This window comes from Lithobates pipiens, unplaced genomic scaffold (assembly GCF_037356315.1).
Source record: "Lithobates pipiens isolate NorthernLeopardFrog02 unplaced genomic scaffold, aLitPip1_a1.2 Scaffold_1, whole genome shotgun sequence".
NCBI classification, from domain to species: domain Eukaryota; kingdom Metazoa; phylum Chordata; class Amphibia; order Anura; family Ranidae; genus Lithobates; species Lithobates pipiens.
In genome coordinates, this window is record NW_027507685.1 from 242,734,201 (window position 1) to 242,758,561 (window position 24,361).

Sequence of the window (24,361 nt, forward strand, 5' to 3'; positions counted from 1 at the left end):
TTGCTGCACTTCTCTCTTTTGCTGCTAGGTGGCATTAGATATGAGAAGGGCACTGCAAGGTCAGATTATGGGTATATGTGGTATCCCAGCCAATGGGCAGGGGTTTTCTCAAATATCTTGGCCTGCTGGGAGAACCTATATATTTGGGTGAAATTATCTGTCACCTGGATGGCTGTCTGGGTGGACGTGTGTTGTACTGCCCGGGCTGTTAGGCTGGTGATTGGGCCTATCCCGGGCACATCTGGCTGCTAGGCTGTCTGAGGGCCTATCCAGAGGCAAGAGAGAGCAGCGCAGGGTTGGGATTGTGACTTGCAGTCCAACCAGAAGTGATGGTTCTACCAGCTGGAGAACCTGCCATGGTCGGAGGTAGAGGGGAAGCTGTTGCCACTAAGGGGCCAACCACCTTATTACCAGGGACCACGGTAAGTTCCTGAGCAGTATTCTCACCAACCGGGGACAGTGAATAATCGGGAAACTTCAGTGGGTATCAAGTCAGGGACCGAGCCACCGGAGGTGACGTTTTCAGAGCAACCTTGTGTGTCAAGCCAGGGACCGAGCATGCCAGTGGGGTAAAGCTTGAGCGGTATCTTGAGTGCCAAGATAAGGACCCAGTAGAGAGGCGGGGGGTGACGCTTGAGGAAGATACTACTGTGAAGATTGAAGGAGCTCAAGGGATTCAGTGGCAGTGAATCATCTAGTCTAGAGAGAGACTGGGAGCTCAGTGGGCTACAAGAACTACAAGAAGTGAGTGTAGTGGAAGTGAAGAAACTGTTACAACTTGTGTTAGGAACTGTTAAAGACTGTTGCCATAGGAGACAGCATTCCTACACATGCAGATGTGGTGTCTTGTTGGATGCCTTTCCCTGCACAGTTGTCTACTTGTTGAAGTCTCGGAGTCTACCAACTAATCTTGCAACTACCTAAGGGTGTCCTGGCCCTAACCCTCTCTCCCAAAGTTCTGTTAAGAGAAATAACATTTCTTTTGCATTCAAGAAGTGTCTGTCGCCCAATGACTCTAACCACATGAACCCACTATGCTTCACAACCCACCATTTACAGAAGGAGGTCAGCGATCTCTGGCCCTGGAAGTTCACATTAGACCAAAAGAGGCAGGGAACCTTGCTACATAAAGATCTATATAAAGAAATCAGAACCTCTATTCTCCTGCTGGTGATCCCTCAGTGATAACTAAAGATTTATAGTGCAGAATTAGGACCTCTTTTTTCTGGTTGGGGACACCCCTAGCGCAGTTGGGTTGCAGTTGCTAGTATATACTATATACATTCACAATACGGACCTCCCCCTTGTCCTACTCAATGGTTTCCCATTGAAAGAAACTAAAGAAAATGGACCCTGCCACTGCATATAGCACCAAGCATCACTTGACTCATTATTGGACCATGCTTACCATTTATATCTTTATCACCAAAATAATAAGAGTGAGTTTTTGTTAAAGCCTTATTTTTATATATATAAAAAATAACAAATATATTATACTTACCTGCTCTGTGTAGTGGATTTGCACAGAGCAGCCCCAAACCTCCTCTTCTCAGGTCCCTCTTTGGTGATACCTCACATGTGTGGTTTGAATACTGTTTTCATATGCGGGCATTACTCACGTATGTGTTCGCTTCTGCGCACAAGCTCGTCAGCACGGGGATCGTTAAAAATGTTTTATTTTTTTTATTATTTATTTTACTTTTTATTTTTTATTTTTTTAAATTGTGTCACTTTTATTCCTATTACAAGGAATGTAAACATCCCTTGTAATAGAAAAATAGCATGACATGACCTCTTATTATATGAGATCTGGGGTCAAAAAGACTTCACATCTCATACGTTTTTACGTTGCTTCCGCCCTGCAATTATATGGAGCCGATGGGAGCCATCTTCCCTTCACTCAGATCCATGCCAAGCAGGGGAGAGGACACGGCGGCTCCGGTAAGTGGCAGAGGGCACCGCAGAGCGGCGGGTGGGGGGGGCTCTCTCCCGCCACCGATAAAAGTGAACTCACGGCGAATCGGCCGACTGAGACCACTTTTATCTGAAAGCCCGCTGAAAAAATGGATATCAGGGTTATGGCAGCTAGCTGCCATAGCAATGGTATTCCACTGCAACGTGCCACCATATAATGACGGGTGGTCCGTAAGTGGTTAAAGGGGTCAGTAACTCAAATAAGTTTAAGAACCAGTGCTGTAATGATAACTAAAATTCTATATAGGGAGGGGAAAAAAAACTTGGAGAATGCGGGCATCGATCCCGCTACCTCTCACATGCTAAGCGAGCGCTCTACCATTTGAGCTAATTCCCCACTCTGAAATTGGGCAAGTTGCCAGTAGAGAGACCCTGACACCAACTTTAAACATTGCAGAATATAAAAGTAATTCGAGTGGCTATACAGCCACTCAATCACTTTTATAGGCAGTGGAATGGGGTTTCCCCTCCCGCGGCCTCCGCCTTACAGGCTGGTTCGAAGTTTTCAATTCAGTGAGAAGAATGGAGGGAATTTCCCTTCTCTGACATTAAAGCAGAAGTCCCGTGAAAACTTTTTTTTTTAAAGTCAGCAGTTACAGATACTGCAGCTGCTGACTTTTAAAATAAGGACACTCACCTGTCACAGGGTCCAGCGACGTCGGCACCTGAGGCCGTACCGTCCCTCTGTCCTCGGATGCTGCCGCCGCCATCTTTGGTAAGGGAATCGGGAAATGAAGCCTTGCGGCTTCATTTCCCGATTCCCTACTACACATGCGCAAGTCGGGCAGCGCAATCCGAATGGTCCCTGCTGTCTCTGGGACCCGTGTGTGTCCCAGCAGAGAGCGCGGTGGGACGGGAAGAGGCGTAGACTCCCGTGGGAGTCTATACCCGGAAGTGGGTGCAAATACCTGTCTTAGACAGGTATCTGCACCTCCCTCCCCTCCGAAAGGTGCCAAATGTGGCACCGGAGATGGGAGAGTTCCAAAAGCAGAGGTTCAATTTTTGTGTGAACATCCGCTTTAAAAACTGAAAGTGATGAGGATCTGGCCACTTCTGGTTTTGGTTTGTTGTTTACAAGCTGTTACCGGTTTGTAAAAGCATCTGATCAAACGGATCTCAGTTTGATCAGATGGTTTGGCGAATGGAGTAGAGATCTAAGGTCTAATAGACCCCAGATCTATCCAAATAAATGACCTATCATGGCTCATGCTATCATATGTTGTTGTTCACCCCCTGTGAAAGCAATAAAGTTGATCCAAAAAAATAAAAAAATAAAAATGAAGGTACAGTTTAAAAAAAAAGTAAATAAAATAAATAATAAAAATTGTAAAAAATGTAAGTGCTCGTTCCTCCATGCTCAAGCACAAATGCAAACATGCGGGTAGGTCCTGCACACATATGTAAACGGCGATCGCATCACACATGTGAGGTATTCCCATGAACATCAGGGTGAGAGCAATAATTCTAGGGCCAGAAACTCTAAACTGGTAACCTGTAAAGGCTTTCAAAATGTTGCCTATAGACAATTAAATGTAGCCTAGTTTGTCGCCATTCCATAGGCGTAGGCAGTTTTGAAGCGTGACATGTTTGGTATCTATTTACTAGGTGTAACATCATTGTTTATTTTAACAAACAAATTGGGTATTATATTACATTTGTGTTCACTAAAATTAATTAAAGTGCTAATCTCGTGTTAATATAATTGCAACAACAACCATTTTATTCTGGGTTTCTAAGTAATTTTCTAGCAAAAAAATGCTGATTTTTCCATATATAAAAGAGATTGGACCAGACTGGAACTTGTTAAACTTGCTAGAAAATTTGACCATGCTGAGTAGAGTCAATTTCCTAGCACAGCCCCCTCTACGTACATCAACTTCTCCAGTCAGAAAAGTTTTGGCTGGACATACGCTTTAAAAATCCCAGGCCTTAAAATGATCCTAAATCCCGAGGAAGCCATGGGGAAGCCCCCGTGGCATCAGAGGGGGCGAGATCACCCGTTTACGTCATCGGGTGACTATATAACTGTCACCAATGGGAAGCATCATTCGGCAGGAGCCTCCCATGGAGGGGGGGGTGTTTTTTTTTTTTTTTTTCAGCTCATCAGCGGCGTGATAAAAGAAGATGAATGACACTGGGGGGGGCATTTTTAGTTTTTTTATCTTTTAATAAAGGACTTGTCCCAAGCTCTTGTCTTTTTTTACAATTTTTTAGACTTTTTGGTGAAATGGTAGTGGTACAATGTACCCCATTACCAGTTCACATGGGGGGGCTGGGATCTAGGGGTCCCCTTGTTAAAAGGGTCTTCCAGATTATTATAAGCCCCCCACCCACAGACCTCCACAACCACCGGGCAAGGGTTGTTGGGATGAGGCCCTTGTCCCAATCAACATGGAGACAAGGTGCTTTGGGGGGCTACTCCAAAGCACCATCCCCATGTTGAGGGCATGTGGCCTGGTACGGTTCAGGAGGCGTGACGCTCTCTCGTCCCCCCCTCTTTTCCTGCGGCCTGCCAGGTTGCGTGCTCAGATATGGGTCTGGTATGGATTTTGGGGAGGACCTCCATTTTGTTTTATTTTGGCGCAGGTTTCCCCTTAAAATCCATACCAGACCTGAAAGGTCTGATATGGATTTTGGGGGGGGGGGCGCCCTGTGCCATTTTTTTTTTTAAATTTGGCACAGGGTTCCCATTAATTCCCCTTAATTTCCATACCAGACATGAAGGGCCTGGTATGGATTTTGGGGGACCCTCAATTTTTTATTTTTTTTTTGGTTCGGGGTTTTGGTTTCAGGGTAATATTCATACTATACCCAGAGGGCCTGGTAATGAACTGTGGGGGCCCCATACTGTTTTTTTCAATGAGTTTTATCCATATTGCTGAGACACAACAATTCATTATAGCCGCAAGTAGTTTTAAATGATTTTTTTCCTTTAGAAAAGTAATTTTTCTGTGGTATTGTTCTAAACATGGGGAAAATGTGCCACTTTACAGGCATGCTATAGACATCCCCAGGCACAATATTTTAAGGAATATTACACTTTAATTGTTCCACTTTAAGCATTAAAAAATCACTGCTCCTGAAAAAATTGCAGTTTTTAAAACTTTTTCTTGCATTGATCCATGTCCCCTGGGGCAGGACCCAGGTCCCCAAACACTTTTTATGACAATAACTTATATTAGCCTTTAAAATTAGCACTTTTGATTTTTCATGTTCGTGTCCCATAGACTTTAACGGTGTTCTTGCCAAATTTTTTGGACTGTTCGAATGCAAACCGAACGGGGGGGTGTTCAGCTCATCCTTATTGACTCTCTACACTCGAAAGGCAACTAGCAAAGTACCAGTGTGAGAAGTTTTATGATGAAGCTGGAAACCTCTGATATTTTAGCTACACAGTAGATAAAGGGCGGTAATGTTGCTCACTGTGACACTAACCTTTTTGCCCAAAATCTGTTTTTGTTGGGGAAGACAGCTTCCATCTTATACTTTTCACACAGGTATTTTTGCTGAGACACATTCCCTTTAAACAATCGAACACGGGAATTTTTTTTTATAACATATGTAGATCAACAAAGCAGTCTCTGACTAAGTGCTGATCCTCAGTCCAGGAATTTAGAGGGGAACGAGCCTCTCGTTAAATGCTGTGAGTCAGGAAAGTGTATGTAAAGCCGTACTATGAGATTCTCTTATTTACACCTTTTGATCTCTTTAATACCATTCAATCACAGTCACACTACCAGTGGTTGGCCTGCCCATAGAGGGCACACAGGACCCGCCTCCCCATTCATGCGTCCAGCACCCTGATCTACATATGGACGCCAGACGCATGGATTCCAATGGGGGGGGGGGGTTTTGAAGCACGTGATTAGAGCCAGAGGCTCTAATAGGCTTCAAAAAAGGGTGTGCTCAGGGGGCGCTCCAAGCCCACCCAGTTGTGCTACAATATCGAAAGAATATTCGCTATTTTCACACTAAATCTCCTAAATCTGACAGCATGAGGAGAAAAACAAGCTGATTACTGACTCAAGTGAAAGGCCCACCAGTGCCACTTACCAATGCCCATGATTACTGCTAAACCAGTTCCCAACAGTGCCACCTACCAGTGCCCACCAGTGCCACCCATCAGTGCCTCATCATCAGTGCCACCTATTGGTGCTGCCTATTAGTGTCACCTACCAGTGCCCATCAGTGCTGCCCATCAGTGCCACCTATCAGTGTTGCCCATCAGCGCCACCTACCAGTGCCCATCAGTATCCCCCATCATTTCCACCTATCAGTGCCCATCAGTGCCACCCATCATTTCCAACTATCAGTGCCCTTCGGTGCTGCATATCAGTGCCCGTCAGTGACACCTATTAGTGCCACCTATCAGTGCCTCCTTATCAGTGACCCCCAGTGCTGCCTCATCAGTGCCCATCAGTGCAGCCTATCAGTGCCCATAGGTGCAGCCTATCAGTGCCAATCAGTGCAGCCTATCAGTGCCTATCGGTGCCCATCAGTGCAGCCTCATCAGTGCACATCAGTGAAGGAGAAAAATTACCTGTTGGCAAAATTTTATAACAAGCTATAAAAACTTTATTTTATTTTTTTCAAAAGTTTCTTTTTTGTTTGTTTAGCAAAAAAAAAAAAAAAAAAACCCCAGTGGTGATTAAATACCACCAAAAAAAATATCTATTTGTATGAAAAAAAATGATAAAAATGTAATTTGGGTACAGTGTTACATGATCACGCAATTGTCATTCAAAGTGTAACAGTTCTATAAGCTGACAATTGGCCTGGGCAGGAAGGGGGTGAAAATGCCCAGTAAGCAAGTGGTTAAAGGGGTTATAAACCCTCATGTTTTTTTCACCTAAATGCATCCTATGCATTAAGGTGAAAATGTTTCTGTCACTGAGCAGCGCTGACGCACTTTGAATGACAATTGCGCAGTCATGCTACACTGTACCCAAATGAAATTTTTATCATTTTTTTCCCACAAATAGAGCTTTCTTTTGGTGGTATTTCATCCCCTCTGTGGTATTTATTTTTTGTTTAAAAAAAATTTAAAAGACCGAATAAAAAAAAAAATTGTTATAAAATTTTGCAAACAGGTAATTTTTCTCCTTTATTGATGTACGCTGATGAGGCGGCACTGATGGGCACCGATAGGTGGCAGTGATGAGCACTGATGGGTGGCAATAATGGGCACTGATCGGTTACACTGATAGGCAGCACTGCTAGCTGGCACTGATTGGCACCACTGGTGGGCATTGCAGATAAGCCGGCGATCGGCTTTTTTTTCTCCTCACGCTGAGAAAAAAAAAAACAATTACCGAGCTTTTGTTTACATCATGTGATCAGCTGTCATTGGCTGACAGCTGATCACATGGTAAGGGCCCCTTATTCGGATATGTGATCACCCGAGTCTTGGTGACTCGGTGATCACAGTGCGCACCGCTGTAGCGTGCAAAGGGGAGGCCGTCATATGACGGCCTCCCGGAAATTCAGGTCCGTGCTGTGGTCGTCATTCAGCTATAGCGTGGACGGCAAGAGGTTAAACAATTTTTTTTAATTAAAATAATAAACATCTTATACTTACCTGCTCTGTGCAGTGGCTTTGCACAGAGCAGCCCAGATCCTCCTCGGGTCCCCCGCTGGCGCTTCTGGCTCCCCCCTCTTGCCAAATGCCCCTCAGAGCAAGCAGCTTGTAATGGGGACACCCAGGCAGACGTGCTCCCGAGCCACTGCCCTGCATGTCCATTCAGACACAGAGCCGTGACCCGGCCCCACCCCCGCTCCCTCCTCATTGGCTCTTTCTGCTATCCTAGCCAATAAGTAAGGAGATTCCCTGGGGAGCCGATGCTGTCGTGCACCTCGGAATGCATGAAGGTAAAAAACATTCAGCCTTTAGAGTCACTTTACATTTCTGGTCTTTTTTCCGTCTATACAATAAAAAATGTAAAACGCAGCGGTGATCACATACCACCAAATTAAAGCTATATTTGTGTATTACCAGTTAATTACCAGTTAAATTAGCGCAATGTTGAATAGCAAAAAAATGCTCTGGTCATGAAGGGGGTAAAACCTTTTGGCGGTCAAGTGGATAAACAACAAAACCAGCCGCTCCTTGTCACGAGCAACTTGTGCGATGCAAGTAAAAAAACAAACAAATCCATAGAAGCCGAAACGTGTTGGTGAATATTGTAGGGTATATGGACCATCTTACATTGCCAATGTGATAGTCACCATATCTTACCAAGATAATCTGGCTGGCGGGCTGGTGGGCGCTGTTCAACGTAAACTTCATTATTGTAGCCTTCATCGGAGGCGTATCCCGAACCTGTAATAAAAAATCCAAAATGTTAATCACAGCGGGATTTTGTGTGGCTCTGGAGAGACATGAATGATTATCATTATTTAGTTACAGCATACACTATACGGCCACTTTATTAGTTACATCTGTTAAATTTCTTGGTACCAAAAATTGCTAATCAGCCAATCACATGGCAGCAACTCAATGCATTTAGGCATCTAGATGTGGTAAAGACTACTTGGTGAAATTCAAAGCGAGTATCAGAATGGGGAAGAAAGGGGATTTATGTGACTTTGAACATAACGTGGTTGTTGGTGCCAGACGGGCTGGTCTGAGGAATTTAAAAACTGCTGATCTACTGGGATTTTTACGCACAACCATATCTCGGGTTTACAGAGAATGGTCATAAAAAGAGAAAATATCCAGTGAGCGGCAGTTGTGTGGAGGAAAATGCCTTGTTGAGGTCAGATAAATGAGCAGACTGGTACCAGGTGATAGAAAGGCAACAGTATCTCAAATAACCACTCGTTACACCCAAGGTATGCAGAATACCATCTCTGAACACACAACGCATGGAACCTTGAAGCAGATGGGCCACACCGGGTGCCACTCCTATCAGCAAAGAACAGGAAACTAAGGCTACAATTCGCACAGATGGTCGGGTCAGAATTTTGGTGTAAACAACATGAAAGCATGGATCCATCCTGCCTTGTATCACCGGTTCAGGCTGGTGGTGGTGTAATAGTGTGGGGGATATTTTCTTGGCACACTTTGGGCCCCTTAATACCAATGGCGCATCGTTTAAACACCACGGCTTACCTGAGTATTGTTGCTGACCATGTCCATCGCTTTATGACTACAGTGTACCCATCTTCTGATGGCTCCTTCCAGCAGGATAATGCACCCTGTCCCAAAGCTCCAATCATCTCACCACCGGACAATGAGGTCACTGTACTCCAATGGCCTCCACACTCACCACATCTCAATACAATAGAGCACCTTTGGGATGTTCTGGAACAGGAGATTAGGATTATGAATGTGCAGCCGACAAATCTGCAGCAACTGCGTGATGCTATCATGTCACTATGGAGCAAAATCTCTGAGGAATGTTTCCAACACCTTGTTGAATCTATCTCACAAAGAATGAAGGCAAACGGGGGTCCAACCCGGTACTAGCATGGTGCACCTAAAAAAAGTGTCCGGTAAGTATATATTGCCATCATCACCTGTGGCACCTACAAAGTATAAGTGGCTTCACTCTGGTTGCTGCGCCTTTGTTAAAGTGCAGCTTATCCATGGTTTTTGTTCGAGTTAGCTGCGCTTTCCCATAGACTTCTACGAGGTCCTTCGATTTTGGTGTGGTTTCAGAAACTGCAACAAAACCCGCGGGTTAGATGCATTTTGCCCAAAGCACAGTGGGACTGCACTGGGGCAATGTGAAGCTGCTCCAAAAGATTGACAGTATAGGCAAAGATGCCAACTGTCCAAGATGTGCCAGAACAGTCCTGCATCTTGGCTCTCTTGCATGCCAGTGCTGTGTCCTAGGACCCCAGCTTTGACATCATTTGAGTTGCTGCCCATGTGCAAGGCATTGATTGTTGGTACAGGGACAGTGAGGTCGTGGTCTTTGCATATTTAAAAGTGGGGTCTGAACAGAGCCAACCCATGGGCCGAATGTCAGGAGACATTTGCCGGTTCAAAAAAGAACGGTCTACACTCGGCCTGTGTGTAGGTGGTCTGTCCAACAGAAGCCAGCCGTTTGGCCAGTTACACTGGTTACAGTGAGGCAAGCTAAATTCACCCATCAAAACACACGCAGGTCCTCTGAACACAGCGATCCCATACTAAATCTAACTAAACCTAGCACCTATCTAGGAAGGTGCTATATTTATGACTGCATTCAATATGGCTGCCAATCCCATGGGAACTCCAGGTACAATCAGAACCTAGGCTTTCCTAAGATGGTGCCAGGACAACTGACTTCTCTGCTGTGTTCCCTTAGCGCCAATATCAAACCTGACTGCTTTATTAACATTCCCAAACAGGATGGGAAAAAACACATGGCAGGCTAACACTTGACATGGAAATTTATAGATAGGCAACTCCTATCCTCATATTGATTAGTGGTTTAAAATTAATAATAACTATTGCAGTAGGGAACAGACACAAAAGATACACTCCGCATCTTTCCAAATAACTGTTCTGCTTTATTATGACGCAATTAAAGATTTTTATACACATGATTACGTAGGTATCACATTAATATTTCAATTGTACTTTTATGGTAACAAGGGGCGTAACATAGGCAGGCTAATTCTAATCAGGACTTGAAAGAATGCAAACATGTACTGAAAACATCATTAGTGCTGTGTGCACAGTGAGGGCAGTGTGCAATACATATAAAATAGAATACAATTATATACAGAACTTACAAATTTCCTTTACACACTCCACCCCCCCCCCCTCATACTACCAGAGAGGGCAACATTAGGGAGTCTGAGCTAACCCCTCCTACACTGTGTAATGCACGCTGGTGTATAACACGCACCCCAAGTTTAGGAGGGAATTTTTACAGAAAAAAACTTTTAGGAGGGAAGTTTAAGGGAAAAAAACTTACATTTAAATGCCCATCAATGCAGCCTTATCAGTGTCCATCTGCAGCCTTGACCATCATTGCACCCTTGTCAGTGTCATTTGCAGCCTTGTCAGTTTTATTTTCAGCTTTGCCTTTTAAAAATGGCACCGCTGAGATACAGAGCCGGATGTCCTGTGTATCTCTGCGGCGCTCGGTAGTTCCCCGCAGCTTTCGGCCGCCTTCAGCCATTCTCTGTAGCTTTCGGCCGCACTCGGCCACCGAGAACAGCCGATGGTGGCCGAAAGCTGCAGAGAATGGCCGAAAGCTGCCGAGAACGGCCGAAGGCGGCCGAGAGCTGCCGAGAATGGCCAAAGGCGGCCGAAAGCTGCCGAGAAGGGGCGAAAGCTGGCAAAAACGGGCGAAGGTGGCCGAAAGCCGCCGAGAAAGGCCGAAGGAGGCCGAAAGCCGCCCAGAGGCTCACAATGGCGGGGGATCGGCGTATAACACACACCCACAATTTTCCAAAGATTTTAAGGGGAAAAAAGTGCGTGTTATATGCCAATAAATACAGTATACTATATTGTCAAAAGTATTGTGACACCTGCCTTCATACGCACATGAACTTTAATGGCTTCCCAGTCTTAAGGCTCGTACACACAATATGAAAATTGGAAGTAAGATTTTGTCTGACAAACAATCTGCCGACAATTTTAGGACCATTAGTATGGTGCTTTCGACAGCCAATTCCAATTTTTCGTCCGACGAAAGCTGGATGTGCAGACTATAACATTTTTGTCGTATGTGAACTCAACATCCAATTTTTGTTTAATTAGTATGGTTTTCGTCTGAAAGAAATCATAAGAGCAAGACCACGCATGCTCAGAAATGAAAGAATACATACAAAACTATTCAACGCGGATGAGCATTATGCACTGCGTGATGTGAACAAGGCTAAGAGAAAACCAGAATGATTTCATGGTCGTAGTATAAAGAATAGTAGCCGTGGAACTTCACTGAAGATCACATTACAATGCACAGAGCAAAGAGTGCAGAAAGTTTTCATCCTTGTGGCTTCATACTGCCTTATTGACAATAACCGAGAACATTTGGAAAAAAGTATAACTGGTCTGGAATTACACAAATTTATAACATGCATTCCCCCCCAACCTCCCCGCACACAATGGATGGAAATCCCATCACAGGCTATGAAAGTATCAGCCAGTCTGGCTCTGAAAAGTGCCGTGTTCTTCGCATGACGTATTTAAATGAGAAGCAGCCAGCAGCTTAAAGTAAAATTCAATGTGTGAGTGCAAATCCTGAGTCATAGTTGCAAAGCTTATTTGAACATCATTTTAATGTGAGATGAATGACTGATGAGATAAAGTAAATTAAAGGATTAGCCATCCATCAAAATTCAGTGGAGTTTAAGCAGGAAGACGAGCCTGCATTATAACTAAATATGAATGCCTCCAAGTACATACAGTATACAGTGAGGGAAAAAAAGTATTTGGTCCCTTTCTGATTTTGTACATTTGCCCACTGACAAATAAATGATCAGTCTATCATTTTAATGGTAGGTTTATTTTAACAATACGAGGCAGAATTACAACAAAAATATCCAGAAAAACACATTTCAAAAAAGTTATAAATTGATTTGCATTTTAATGAGGGAAATAAGTATTTGATCCCTTTGCAAAACGTGACTTAGCACTTGGTGGCAATCACAGAGGTCAGACTTTTCTTGTAGTTTGCCACCAGGTTTGCAAATATCTCAGGAGTTCATTAAGCTTTCAAGCCAGACATTTGGTAACGTAAACCTTCAGCTCCCTCCACATATTTTCTATGGGTGGGATTAAGGTCTGGAGACTGGCTAGGCCACTCCAGGATATTAACATGCTTCTGCTTAAGCCACTCCTTTGTTGCCTTGGCCATGTGTTTTGGGTCATTGTTATGCTGGAATACCCATCCATGACCAATTTTCAATGCCCTGGATGAGAGAAGGAGGTTCTCACCCAAGATTTGATGGTACATGGCCCAGTCCATCGTCCCTTTGATGCAGTGAAGTGGTCCTGTCCCCTTAGCAGAAAAACACCCCCAATGCATAATGTTTCCACCTCCATGTTTAACGGTGGGGGATGGTGTTCTTGGGGTCATAGGCAGCATTCCTCCTCCTCCTCCAAACACAGTGAGTTGAGTTGATGCCAAAGAGCTTGATTTTGGTCTCCTCTGACCAAAACACTTTCACCCAGTTCTCCTCTGAATCATTTAGATGTTCATTAGAAAATGTCAGACGGGCTGTACATGTGATTTCTTGAGCAGGAAGACCTTGAGGACGCTGTGGGATTTCAGTCCTTCACAGCATAATGTGTTTCCAATTGTTTTCTTGGTGACTATGGTCCCAGCTGCCTTGAGATCATTGAGAAGATTCTCCCGTGTAGTTCTGGGCTGATTCCTCACCGTTCTCATGATCATTGAAACTCCACAAGGTGAGATCTTCCATGGAGCCCCAGACCGAGGGAGATGGACCGTTATTTTGTGTTTCTTCCATCTGCGAATAATCGCACCAACCGTTGTCACCCTCTCACCAAGCTGCTTGGGCGATGGTCTTGTAGCCCATTCCAGCCTTGTGTAGGTCTAAAATCTTGTCCCTGACATCCTTGGAGAGCTCTTTGGTCTTGGCCATGGTGAAGAGAATGGAATCTGATTGATTGATTGCTTCAGTGGACAGGTGTTTTTTATACAGGTAATAAACTGAGATTAGGAGCACTCTCTTTAAAGAGGGATTCCACCAAAAAAAAAATATTAAAAGCCAGCAGCTATAAATACTACAGCTGCTGACTTTTAATAAATGGACACTCACCTGTCCCGGGTTCCAGCGATGCCGGCAGCCGAGGCCGATCGATCGCTCGTCCCTCGGCTGCTGCCGCCACCATTCTAGGTGAGGGAATCAGGAAGTGAAGTGAATCGGCTTCACTTCCCGGTTCCCTACTGCGCATGCGCGAGTCGCGCAGCGCAATAGAAATTCTCCGCGCTGTCACTGGGACCCGTGTGTGTCCCAGCAGACAGCGCGGCAGGACAGGAAATGGCGTAGACTCCCACGGGAGTCTATGCCCGGAAGTGGGTGTAAATACCTGTCTTTGACAGGTATCTCCATCCCCCTCCCCCCTGAAAGGTGCCAATTGTGACACCGGAGGGGGGGGAGGGATCCGATCAGCGGAGGTTCCACTTTAGGGTGGAACCCCGCTTTAATAAAGTGCTCCTAATCTCAGCTCGTTACTTGTAAAGAAGACACCTGGGAGCCAAATATCCTGCTGATTGATAGGGGATCAAATACGTATTTCTCTTATTAAAATGCAAATCAATTTAAAACTTTTTTGAAATGTGTTTTTCTGGATACTTCTGTTGTTATTCTGTCTCTCACTGTTAAAATAAACCGACCATTAAAATGATAGACTGATCATTTCTTTGTCTGTGGGCAAATGTACAAAATCAGCAGCGGATCAAATACTTTTTTCCCTCACTGAATAATGGTAAACTGCTCAAAATATCAGAAGACGGTGATATAATATTTACACCAAACCTTACTCCAAATAAATCTTTTTATTTTGTGTGAAGAAGGTTAGAAGTCCTGTGAACTTAAAGCGGAACTTCACTTTTCAATCAACATTGACTATTTTTCATCTTTATGCAGATAACATTAGTAAATGGATAGGAAAGTATATAATATTTACTTGTTTTAAACTTTTTTTTACATTTCTTCAGGTACTTCCTGGTTTCCATGCCTAGGCTAATGATGTCATACATCCCAGTAGTTTTTAGGAGATGTTCTCTCAGCTCTCTCCTGCCTGCATGCCTGAGCTTCCAGGAAGTAAATTCTACATGAATCATCTGCCCTTACTCAAGATGGCCACAGCCAGAAATGCTAGAGGGGTGTTTTTCCAAGTGATTTCTCAACAAAAATAAAGCATGGAGCCATGGATGGATTTCGGAGTTTACTTTGAATATTAACCTCTTAGCGCAGGAGCCTCCTGGCCCTTTAAAAGTTTTTTGACGCCGGGATGCAGGACAGGGCTTAAGATCACGTGACCCTCATGATTGGTATAATTCTCCTCCTTAGAAGTTATGATGGGATCAGAAATGGGATATCTACTAGCAATGGCCAAAGTGTTTAGATCAGGGGTCTCTAAATCTTATAAACAATGGGTCTGTTTAGTGTCCTTCACACTTTATGGGGGGCCAGACTGTGGCTATTGAGTAGAAAAGGTCCTGATGTCAGTGGGAGAAAACAATGTCCCATCGTTGGTTGTCAGTGGGAAGAATAGTGCCCCATCGTTGGTGTCAGTGGGAAGAATAGTGCCCCATCGTTGATGTCAGTGGGAGGAATAGATTCCCATCATTGGAGTCAGTGGGAGGAATAGAGCCCCATCATTGATGTCAGTGGGAGGAATTGTGCCCCATCATTGATATCAGTGGGAAGAATAGCGCCCCACATTGGTGTCATTGAGAGAACTTGTGCCCCATCATTGGCCTCATTAGGAATTGTGCCCTTTCATTGGGGTAATTGTACTCCATTGTTGGTGTCATTTGGAGAAATTGTGCACCATCATTGGTGTCAGTAAGGGGAATTATGCCCCATTGTTGATATCAGTGGATTAAATAGTGCCTGAAGGGCCAAATGAAAGCAAGGAAAGGGCCACACATGGCCCCAGGGCCACAGTTTGGGTTTAAGGGGTCTCCTCAAATTGGGATTGGGATCCCTTATTGGGAATTTTTTTTACCAAGGACATGAAGCAGAATACATTTTGGCCTACATTTCTTAAGAAATTTGATTTTGTTAATTTTTTATTGAATATGTTTTATATCAGAAAATCTTTTTTTTTTTGTTTTTTTGTTTTTTTTCATTTGTTTTTGTTTTTTTCATTTGTAAAAGGAAAAAATAAAATACCCAGTGATGATCAAATACCACTAAAATAAAGCTCTATTTTTGTGAGAAAAAAAATGATATAAATTTTAATTGTGTACAGTGTTACATGACACGCAATTGTTAGTTAAAGTAGCGCAGTGCAGAATTGCTAAAATTGCCTGGGCATGAAGGGGTAAAACCTTCTGGAGGGCAAGTGGTTAAAGTAATTTCTTATATTGCTTTGCTTCTAACTTCGCACTTTAAATGATAATTACAAAGTCATGCTACACTGTACCCATATGACATTTTTATCATTTCTTTTCACAAAATAGAGCTTTCTTTTGGTGATATTTAATCATCACTGGGTTTTAAATTTTTTGCGCTACAAATAAAAAAAGACCGAAAATTTAGAAAAAAAAATATGCGTTTTCTTTGTTTGGGTTATAAAAGTTAGCAAATAAGTAATTTTTCTTCATACATTTTGACCAAAGATTATGAATCACAATAGCTGCCTGATCTGATTCAGTAAACTTATTTTGAGTCTAGCTGTTATTTATTGTATGTCTCAGAGTAGGTGGAGGGCAAAACTGTATGGGGGGGGGGGGCCCAAGATAAGTTTTGCCCAGGGTCCAGTCAATATTAAAGACGGCCTGGCACTAAGGGCACATATTGTGGTAATACCAAAAGAAGGGAAGGATCAGTCGGTGTGCAGTACTTATCGCCCGATATCATTACTGAACGTGGACTGGAAAATATTCAAATATTCACAAAGATACACGCATCTCGTTTACAACCCCATCAATTGGTACATTTGGATCAAGTGGGGTTTATCCCTACATGGGAAGCTAGAGATAGCACTATTAAAGTACTGAATTTGATCCAATATGTAAACCAAAGGAAGATGCCGAGTATCTTTGTGAATACAGATGCGGAAAAGGCTTTTGAGAGGGTCAATTGGACCTTAGTGTTAGAAGTGTTAAAAACACATGGGACTGGGGGATTGAATATTACATTGGATAGCCGGGATATATTCAACACCGCAAGCCCTGGTAAAGGCTAATGGAGTACATTCAGAACATTTTTCAATATCAAATGGGACGCGCCAAGGATGCCCCCTATCACCCCTCCTGTTTGCTTTGATGTTGGAGCCTTTATTAAATAGAATTCGACAGAACCCCGATATCAGAGGTATTCCTCTGGGAAAACAGGAGTATAAAGTCTCCTCTTATGCAGATGACTTACTTTTTTTCACTTACTAACCCACAAATATCATTACCAAACCTTATAAAGGAAGTGGAGCGTTATGGATCTCTGTCGAATTTTAAGATAAACTATAGCAAATCAGAGGAGTTGGGGGTGTCCCTGGACGGCCCCATACAAACGAGCTTAGAGAACAACTTTAAGCTTAGGTGGACATCAACTACACTAAAATACTTAGGAATACAGATTCCACCTAAGATACCTATGCCCGAAAATTTTTACCCCTACTTAGAAAAGTTTGAGTATTGTTAGATAGATGGAGTCAAGCCAGATACTCTTGGTTGGGGTGATGTAATATAATGAAAATGAACATAGTACCAAAATCCCTGTATCTTTTCCAGGCACTACCAGTGTCTGTTCCATTGGCCTTCTTTATTCAAATTTGAGCTGTTTTTACAAAATTTATCTGGGTGAGTAGACGCCAAAGGATTAACAGAAAGCTGTAGACCCCATCTAAAGAAGCAGGAGGATTAGCGACGCCCGATTTATATAAATATTATCAAGCTGCCCAGCTAGGTAGAATAATCCACTGGTGCCGACATGGAGATAGTAAACTGTGGATCACCATTGAACAACAAGTAAGCTCAATCCCATTAAATAGAGCCATATGGTGTTACACTGCCTTGCCCTCTGTGTTAAAACTACATCCTTTGATAGGGCCCACACTTCGGGTGGGATCAAAGGTTATTCAGAACCCCAAATTCTCATCTTTAAACTCACCCCGACAAGGACAGTATGAAATACCTTTCTGGCAGATTAGACATTTTTTGGAAACATTGTGGCCACAGGAAGGTTACATACTGGAATGAACACAGCGCATAGCACATTTAAAAAAAAAAACTTTACCGAACAAGGGGGGGGGGGGGGAGAGCGAGGAGGGGTTTGTTGGGCACTGATCGGTGGAGGAGGAACTTTTTTTTTTTTATACATACAATTTTGCAGTTCAGGTTGCCCGGGCCCCCCTGCTGGTCAGGTCCGGTACAGCAGGGCCAGTTGTACTGGCCTATCAGCGGCCCTGGATAGAAAAGAACATCTATCTCAAATATGGGCGCCCTGGGAGATATTCATGCAAACAGAGGAGGGGAAGAAGCTGATTGGAGAGGAACAAGGGGAGTAGTTTAGGCAGGAACGTTAAAATGGGGATACATAGGCATATGAGAATGAACCTATCTGGACTGGGGGGGGGGGTTTACAGGGACCAGCTTGCTACTGCTGGTTTTAGAAGCCCCTCGTTGAGTTAGGGGCTACAGAATAGAAGGTTATAAAGAGGAATTGATAGTGATATGTTTGTATAAAAAAAACAGTGTATATTATTTGGCCTGTGTGAAAGTTTTATAGAGTCTACAAACTATGGTACCAATCTCATTTCTTGAGGCCTTAACATGCTAGGAAAGTACAAATACCCCCCCCCCCCCCAAATGATCCCCTTTTTAAAAGTAGACAGTCCAAGGTATTTAGTAAGAGGCATGATGAGTTTGAGTGTTGCAGCGGTTAAATAGATACCAAACATGTCACGCTTTAAAATTGTGCATGCTTCTGAAATGGCGCCAAACTTTGAAATTTAAACATCTCCAAAGGCGATGCTTTATAAGTAATTATTGGTTACCAATTTAGAGTTACACAGGAGGTCTGGTGCTAGAATTATTGCTCTCGCTCTGACGTTCACGGTGATACCTCAAATTTGTGGTGCGATCGCCGTTTACGTGTGCGTAAGGGACCCACGTGTGTATTCACCTTAGCACAGGCATTGTAAATATTTTATTTATTTCTAGAAAGAAGGGATGACATATCCTCTTTATGGAGAGATTTGGGGTCAAAAGGATCCCAGATCTCTCCTCTACTTTTAAAAGCAAAAGACCAAAAAATAAATAAAAAAAAAGGGTTCTTTTGCGTTAAATAAAAAAAAATAAAAAAAAGTTTACTTTTGCCCTAGACCCAAGGTGACGTCATGGCGTCACTCCAGTCCTCCAAGACCATAGAGATGATCAGAGACGATGTGATCTCTGGGAACCTCTATGGCCAGCCATGCGACCCATCAGATTGTTTCCCAGGTGTGCCGATATAGACGGTGAGGTTAAGAAACACCATTGAGCGGCAGGAGTAGAGGGGTGTCCCCTCCCACGGTTTCTCAAATCAATCCAGTGGCTAATTAGCTGCTCAGAAAACTTTGATGAGAAAGCCAGGTGCTGGCTGAAAAGAAAAATAGTAAGTAAACAACTTGCAAACTGCAGCGTATATATACATATTGCGGTTGGTGGTTAAACAAAATATTTTGTAAACAAATGTTCATAACCCTCTTGTATTGAATGGTATTGTTGCTGTATTGTCTCCCTTTATATTGTAAAGTGCTGCGCAAACTGTTGGCATTATATAAATCCTGTATAATAATATAATATAATAATAATGTAGTAAAAAGAAAACAGTTGGAGAATGCGGGCATCGATCCCGCTACCTCTCACATGCTAAGCGAGCGCTCTACCATTTGAGCTAATTCCCCTTTCTGGTATTGGCTGAGATGGCCTGAAGGGGGATGCCTACAGACAAATTTCTCTTCTATGGCAACTTAGGGTGTGGTGTTGCCACCCAAAAAAAAATAGCTCAAAATTCATAAAACTAATAAAAATAAAATAATTGGAAAATAATATGTTTTTACTCACCTCTAAATGCCTGTCGCTAGGGGGGTCCCTCGTCGTCTGCCTTCTTCAATGCCCGTGCTGGTGACATCACTTCCCCTCGCGCCGCACAGTCATTTGGGACCCGTCACGTGTCCCAGATGACTGTGCGATGTATCACGGCGCCCGGAGCCGCTCGCGCAATGCGCAGTGGGTGCCTGGCTGTGAAGCCACAGCCGGGCACCCACAGTAAGAATGCCGGCGCTGCGAGCGGAGCGGGGAACGAGGGGGGGCTTCGTTCCCCCGCATCGCTGGACCCTGGGACAGGTAAGTGTCCGATTATTAAAAGTCAGCATCTGCAGTATTTGTAGATTGCATTTCTACATGTATTTGCACCACATGACTTTCTCAAAGGGTGATGTGGTATGTGACGCAACGCGTCAGGGAGGAGCTAGGTGTCGATCGTCACTTCCGGTCGCGGCCGAGACCGGAAGTACCATTGTTTACATTCGCGAATTACTGGATTCATATGTAAGTGTGGATATTTTTAAACGGTTTTTAATTATACTACACATTGGAGGCCCCTTTATTCTCTTTCCCCATTATGATATAACCCGGATTGGGAATTGTGGAGATTATAAATTGGTGTCCCGGAGGTTATATTTAAGAGGAGGTGGAAGATTGCCAGCCCATGATCCCTGAAGTGTGATCCGGTCCTTAGGGACCTTGATTTGAGGTGAGAGTCTGGGGGAAACAAGGGGTGCACCATAAGCACTGAAGTGTGGAGGAACGGTGTAATCTGCACCCTTATTCACTTTGCATGGTTATCATCATCCGTTGGACTGATTGCACAATTTGGACATATTTGAGTGGACTGATTTATATGCACTTTGCACTTTATAGCTTGTTTGGAGCAACACGATTTTTTACTTTATATTTTTGGTTTGATTGTGTGCCTTACGAATTGCACTTTTGCACATTTGCACTTATTAATTTATTTATACAAATTAATTTTTACGTTTGTGATACTGTTAATATTTTTTATTGGGAGCAACACTATTTTAATTATTTTTTTTGGCTTGATTGTGTGCTTTGTCATCTACACCATGGCACATTTGCACGTATTGATTTATTTATACAATTAATTTTGACGTTTGTGATATTGGTAACATTCCCTTTGCATTTTATATCTTTCTGAAAATTGATGCACTATATGAGGTTTTATATATGGATTAGATTTATTTATGATAATTTATATACTTCACTGAGAATTCACATTTATTAGGATCCATTTAGGATTCACTTATTTAGGTAGCGCCACATAAAACACCCCTTATATTTATATTCTTGAGTGCAGAGAACACTTTTATATGTGAGCAGCTTTCTAAAATTAAGATCAGACTCATCTGGCGAAGGTTGTGCGCAACAGTATTTATCAAATTTACAGACTAACTAACTAATTAATAATAACTATTACATTTTAGGTAGTGGAATTTCCTTTCAAATTTGTCTGTTTTACGAAATTACAGATTATCCGAAATAACGAATGCCACATCTAAACAAATGGAAAGGAACAAATGAATAAACAATAATAATAATAACTTTTTTTTATTGTTATTGTTATTTATTATTATTTATTTGTTACGTTCCATTTCTTTAGATACGGCATTCGTTATTTAGAATAATTTGTAACTTTGGATAAATTTGTATTTGTTATGTTCACTAACAGCCAAATTTGAAAGGAAATTCCAATACCTTACATAGTAATTGAGGTTGAAAAAAGACACAAGTCCATCAAGTACAACCTATGTGTGTGATTATATGTCAGTATTACATTGTATATCCCTCTATATTGTGGTCATTCAGGTGCTTATCTAATAATTTCTTGAAACTATCGATGCCCCTCGCTGAGACCACTGCCTGCGGAAGGGAATTCCACAACCTTACCACTCTTACATGTAGTTTAAGGTTAAACCTTGTTTCTTCTCATTTTAATGAGTGGCCACGAGTCTTGTTAAACTCCCTTCTGCAAAAAAGTTTTCTCCCTATTGTGGGGTCACCAGTACGGTATTTGTAAATTGAAATCATATCCCCTCTCAAGCGTCTCTTCATAAGTTCGGAGCTCACAACCTTTCCTCATAACTAATATCCTCCAGACCCTTTATTAGCTTTGTTGCCCTTCTTTGTACTCGCTCCATTTCCAGTACATCCTTCCTGAGGACTGGTGCCCAGAATTGAACAGCATACTCCATACTATTACTGGAAAATTTGTAATTGGAAAATTCGGAAATTAAAAAAATCCGAAAATTAGAACTAACTAATAATGTAACTATTACTAACTATTTTAAATATACTCCAGGTGCGGCCTGGTCCGGCGCAAATTAAAAAAAAGAAAAAAAAAACATCAGTTACAGCCACTGTGCCCTCAAACTCTGCCACTGTGCCATCAATTGCAGCCACTGTGCCATCAAATGCTGCCGCTGTGCACTCAAACACTGTCACTGTGCCATCAAACGCTGCCACTGTGCCATCAAACGCTGCCACTGTGCCATCAAACGCTGCCACTGTGCCATCAAACGCTGCCACTGTGCCATCAAATGCTGCCACTGTGCCATCAAGCTCTGCCACTTTGCCATCAAACGCTGTCACTGTGCCCTCAAATTCTGCCACTGTGCCATCAATTGCAGCCACTGTGCTCATCAAATGCTGCCACAATGCCCTCAAACGATGCCACTGTGCCCATCAAATGCTGCCACTGTGCCCATCAAATGCTGCCACTGTGCCATCAAATGCTGCCACTGTGCCCTCAAATTCTGCCACTGTGCCATCAATTGCAGCCACTGTGCCTATCAAACGCTGCCACTGTGCCCATCAAACGCTTCCACTGTGCCCTCAAACGCTGCCACTGTGCCATTAAACGCTGCCATTGTGCCATCAATTGCAGCCACTGTGCCAAACGCTGCCACTGTGCCCATCAAACACTGCCACTGTGCCATCAAACGCTGCCATTGTGCCATCAATTGCAGCCACTGTGCCCATCAAATGCTGCCAGTGTGCCCATTAATTGTTGCCAGTGTGCCCTTAAATGCCCCCAGTGTGACTCCCGCCCGCTTGCCGTTTGCGCGGCACTTACCCTGTCTTGGTGGGACAACGGGTGACGGCAGCGAGGGGGGTCCTTCATGCATCTCCTGCTGTATTCATCTCCCGTCCTGTCCTCCTGCTGGTCGTCCAATAGCGGTGCCTGTCGTTTCAGGTGACAGGTAACAGACCGGAGCACCTGATTGGCAGAGAGGCGGTTTAGTGTTGGGAAAGTGAATGTTCATTCGCTTTTCTAACACAGTCGCTCGCAGGTCACCATTTTTGACGCCTATTAGAGCCTATGGCCCTAATCAGGTGCTTCACACCCCCTGCCGCTGTAATTCAGGCGCCCTGCACCCGAAAAGGGGCAGAAAGCCTGAATAGGGGGAGGCAGCGGCGGCCATGGATAGATTGATGCAATGCATGAATCTATCTATTGGTGATAGAGGGGTGGCAGGAGAGAGGGGGTCAATGGTTGTGATCAATGAGTACAGTACATATGCGTGTAGGACCTACATGCGTGTTCGCATTTATTAAGTGTGATAACTTCAACTATAGCACATTACTATTTTTGCACACTGTAACATGATAAAAATAGATCTACTTGTTAATTCAAACAAAGAAGTGGAGAATGCGGGCATCAATCCTGCTACCTCTCACATGCTAAGCGAGCGCTCTACCATTTGAGCTAATTCCCCACTGTGGACAAATGTTAAAGGGTCCCATGAGGGATCCAAACTTCTGTAATTCCTTTTCATGCAAATTCCTTTGGGGGAGGGGGAGGGGGAGGTGTAATGGTGGACGGGTATTTTGTGGCTTGTAGAACTGGACAGTGGGTAGCATCGGAAGGGTGGTGGGGATTGATGGATGGGTGTTTTGGAGAGGTGTGTGGTGTAGGCGGGCAACAAAGGGTTGATAGTAATTGGGGGGCAGGGGGTAAAACTAGAAATACATAATGTTTTAAATATTAGCATTTTATATATATATATATATTTCAAGAAAAAAAACTGTTAAGAATTAACATTAACCACGAATATTGGTCCTTGAATTATTGCTCTCACAATAATATGTAAAACAAGTGTAGTGCAAGTGGCCTTTTTGTACATAGCCCCCCCCCCCCACCCCAGTGGGTGTGCACATACCTTGGATATAACTATTTCTTTACACTTTTTTCACGAAATCTTTATTTACAAGCAGTCCCCTATGTGACAGATTCTCTTTTATGAGTCATCAGGGCGTCTTTAATCACTTAAGGACCACCCCACGTACATTTACTGTGGCAGGGCGGCGCTTAAGTGCAAAATCGCGTACCTGTATGTGCTTTTACTCCTTGGCTCTGGGGCATGTGCGCAAGCCCAGCTCCCACGCTCCTGTACACAGCGGGAGCCAATCAGCGGGTCCGGTGGCCGCGATGGCCATTGGGACCCACCGATCGTTCGTAGGAGAGGCAGAACGGCGTTCTGTCACAGAGAAATAGAGTGATCTTGTGTTCCTGCTAATCAGGAACACAGATGTCTCTATTCCTCCAGTCAGTCCATCCCCCACACAGTTAGAAAGCATTCCCCAGGAGCACACTTAACCCTCTGATCGCCTCTGATGTTAACCCCTTCCCTGCTAGTGTCAGTTATACAGCGACAGTGCATTTTTTTTTTAGCACTGATCACTGT

General features: G+C 43.5%; 1 protein-coding gene across 2 annotated transcripts in view; it reads right to left on the reverse strand.

Annotated features, from left to right (window-relative positions):
• SRPX2 (sushi repeat containing protein X-linked 2) overlaps positions 1–24,361 on the reverse strand; it is a 114,889-nt gene that overhangs the window by 37,173 nt on the left and 53,355 nt on the right. For both annotated transcript variants that reach the window (XM_077484805.1, XM_077484810.1), the window contains exon 3: positions 8,210–8,293. In XM_077484805.1, the coding sequence (XP_077340931.1) occupies positions 8,210–8,293 (84 nt within the window). The remainder of the gene's footprint in view (positions 1–8,209; positions 8,294–24,361) is intronic.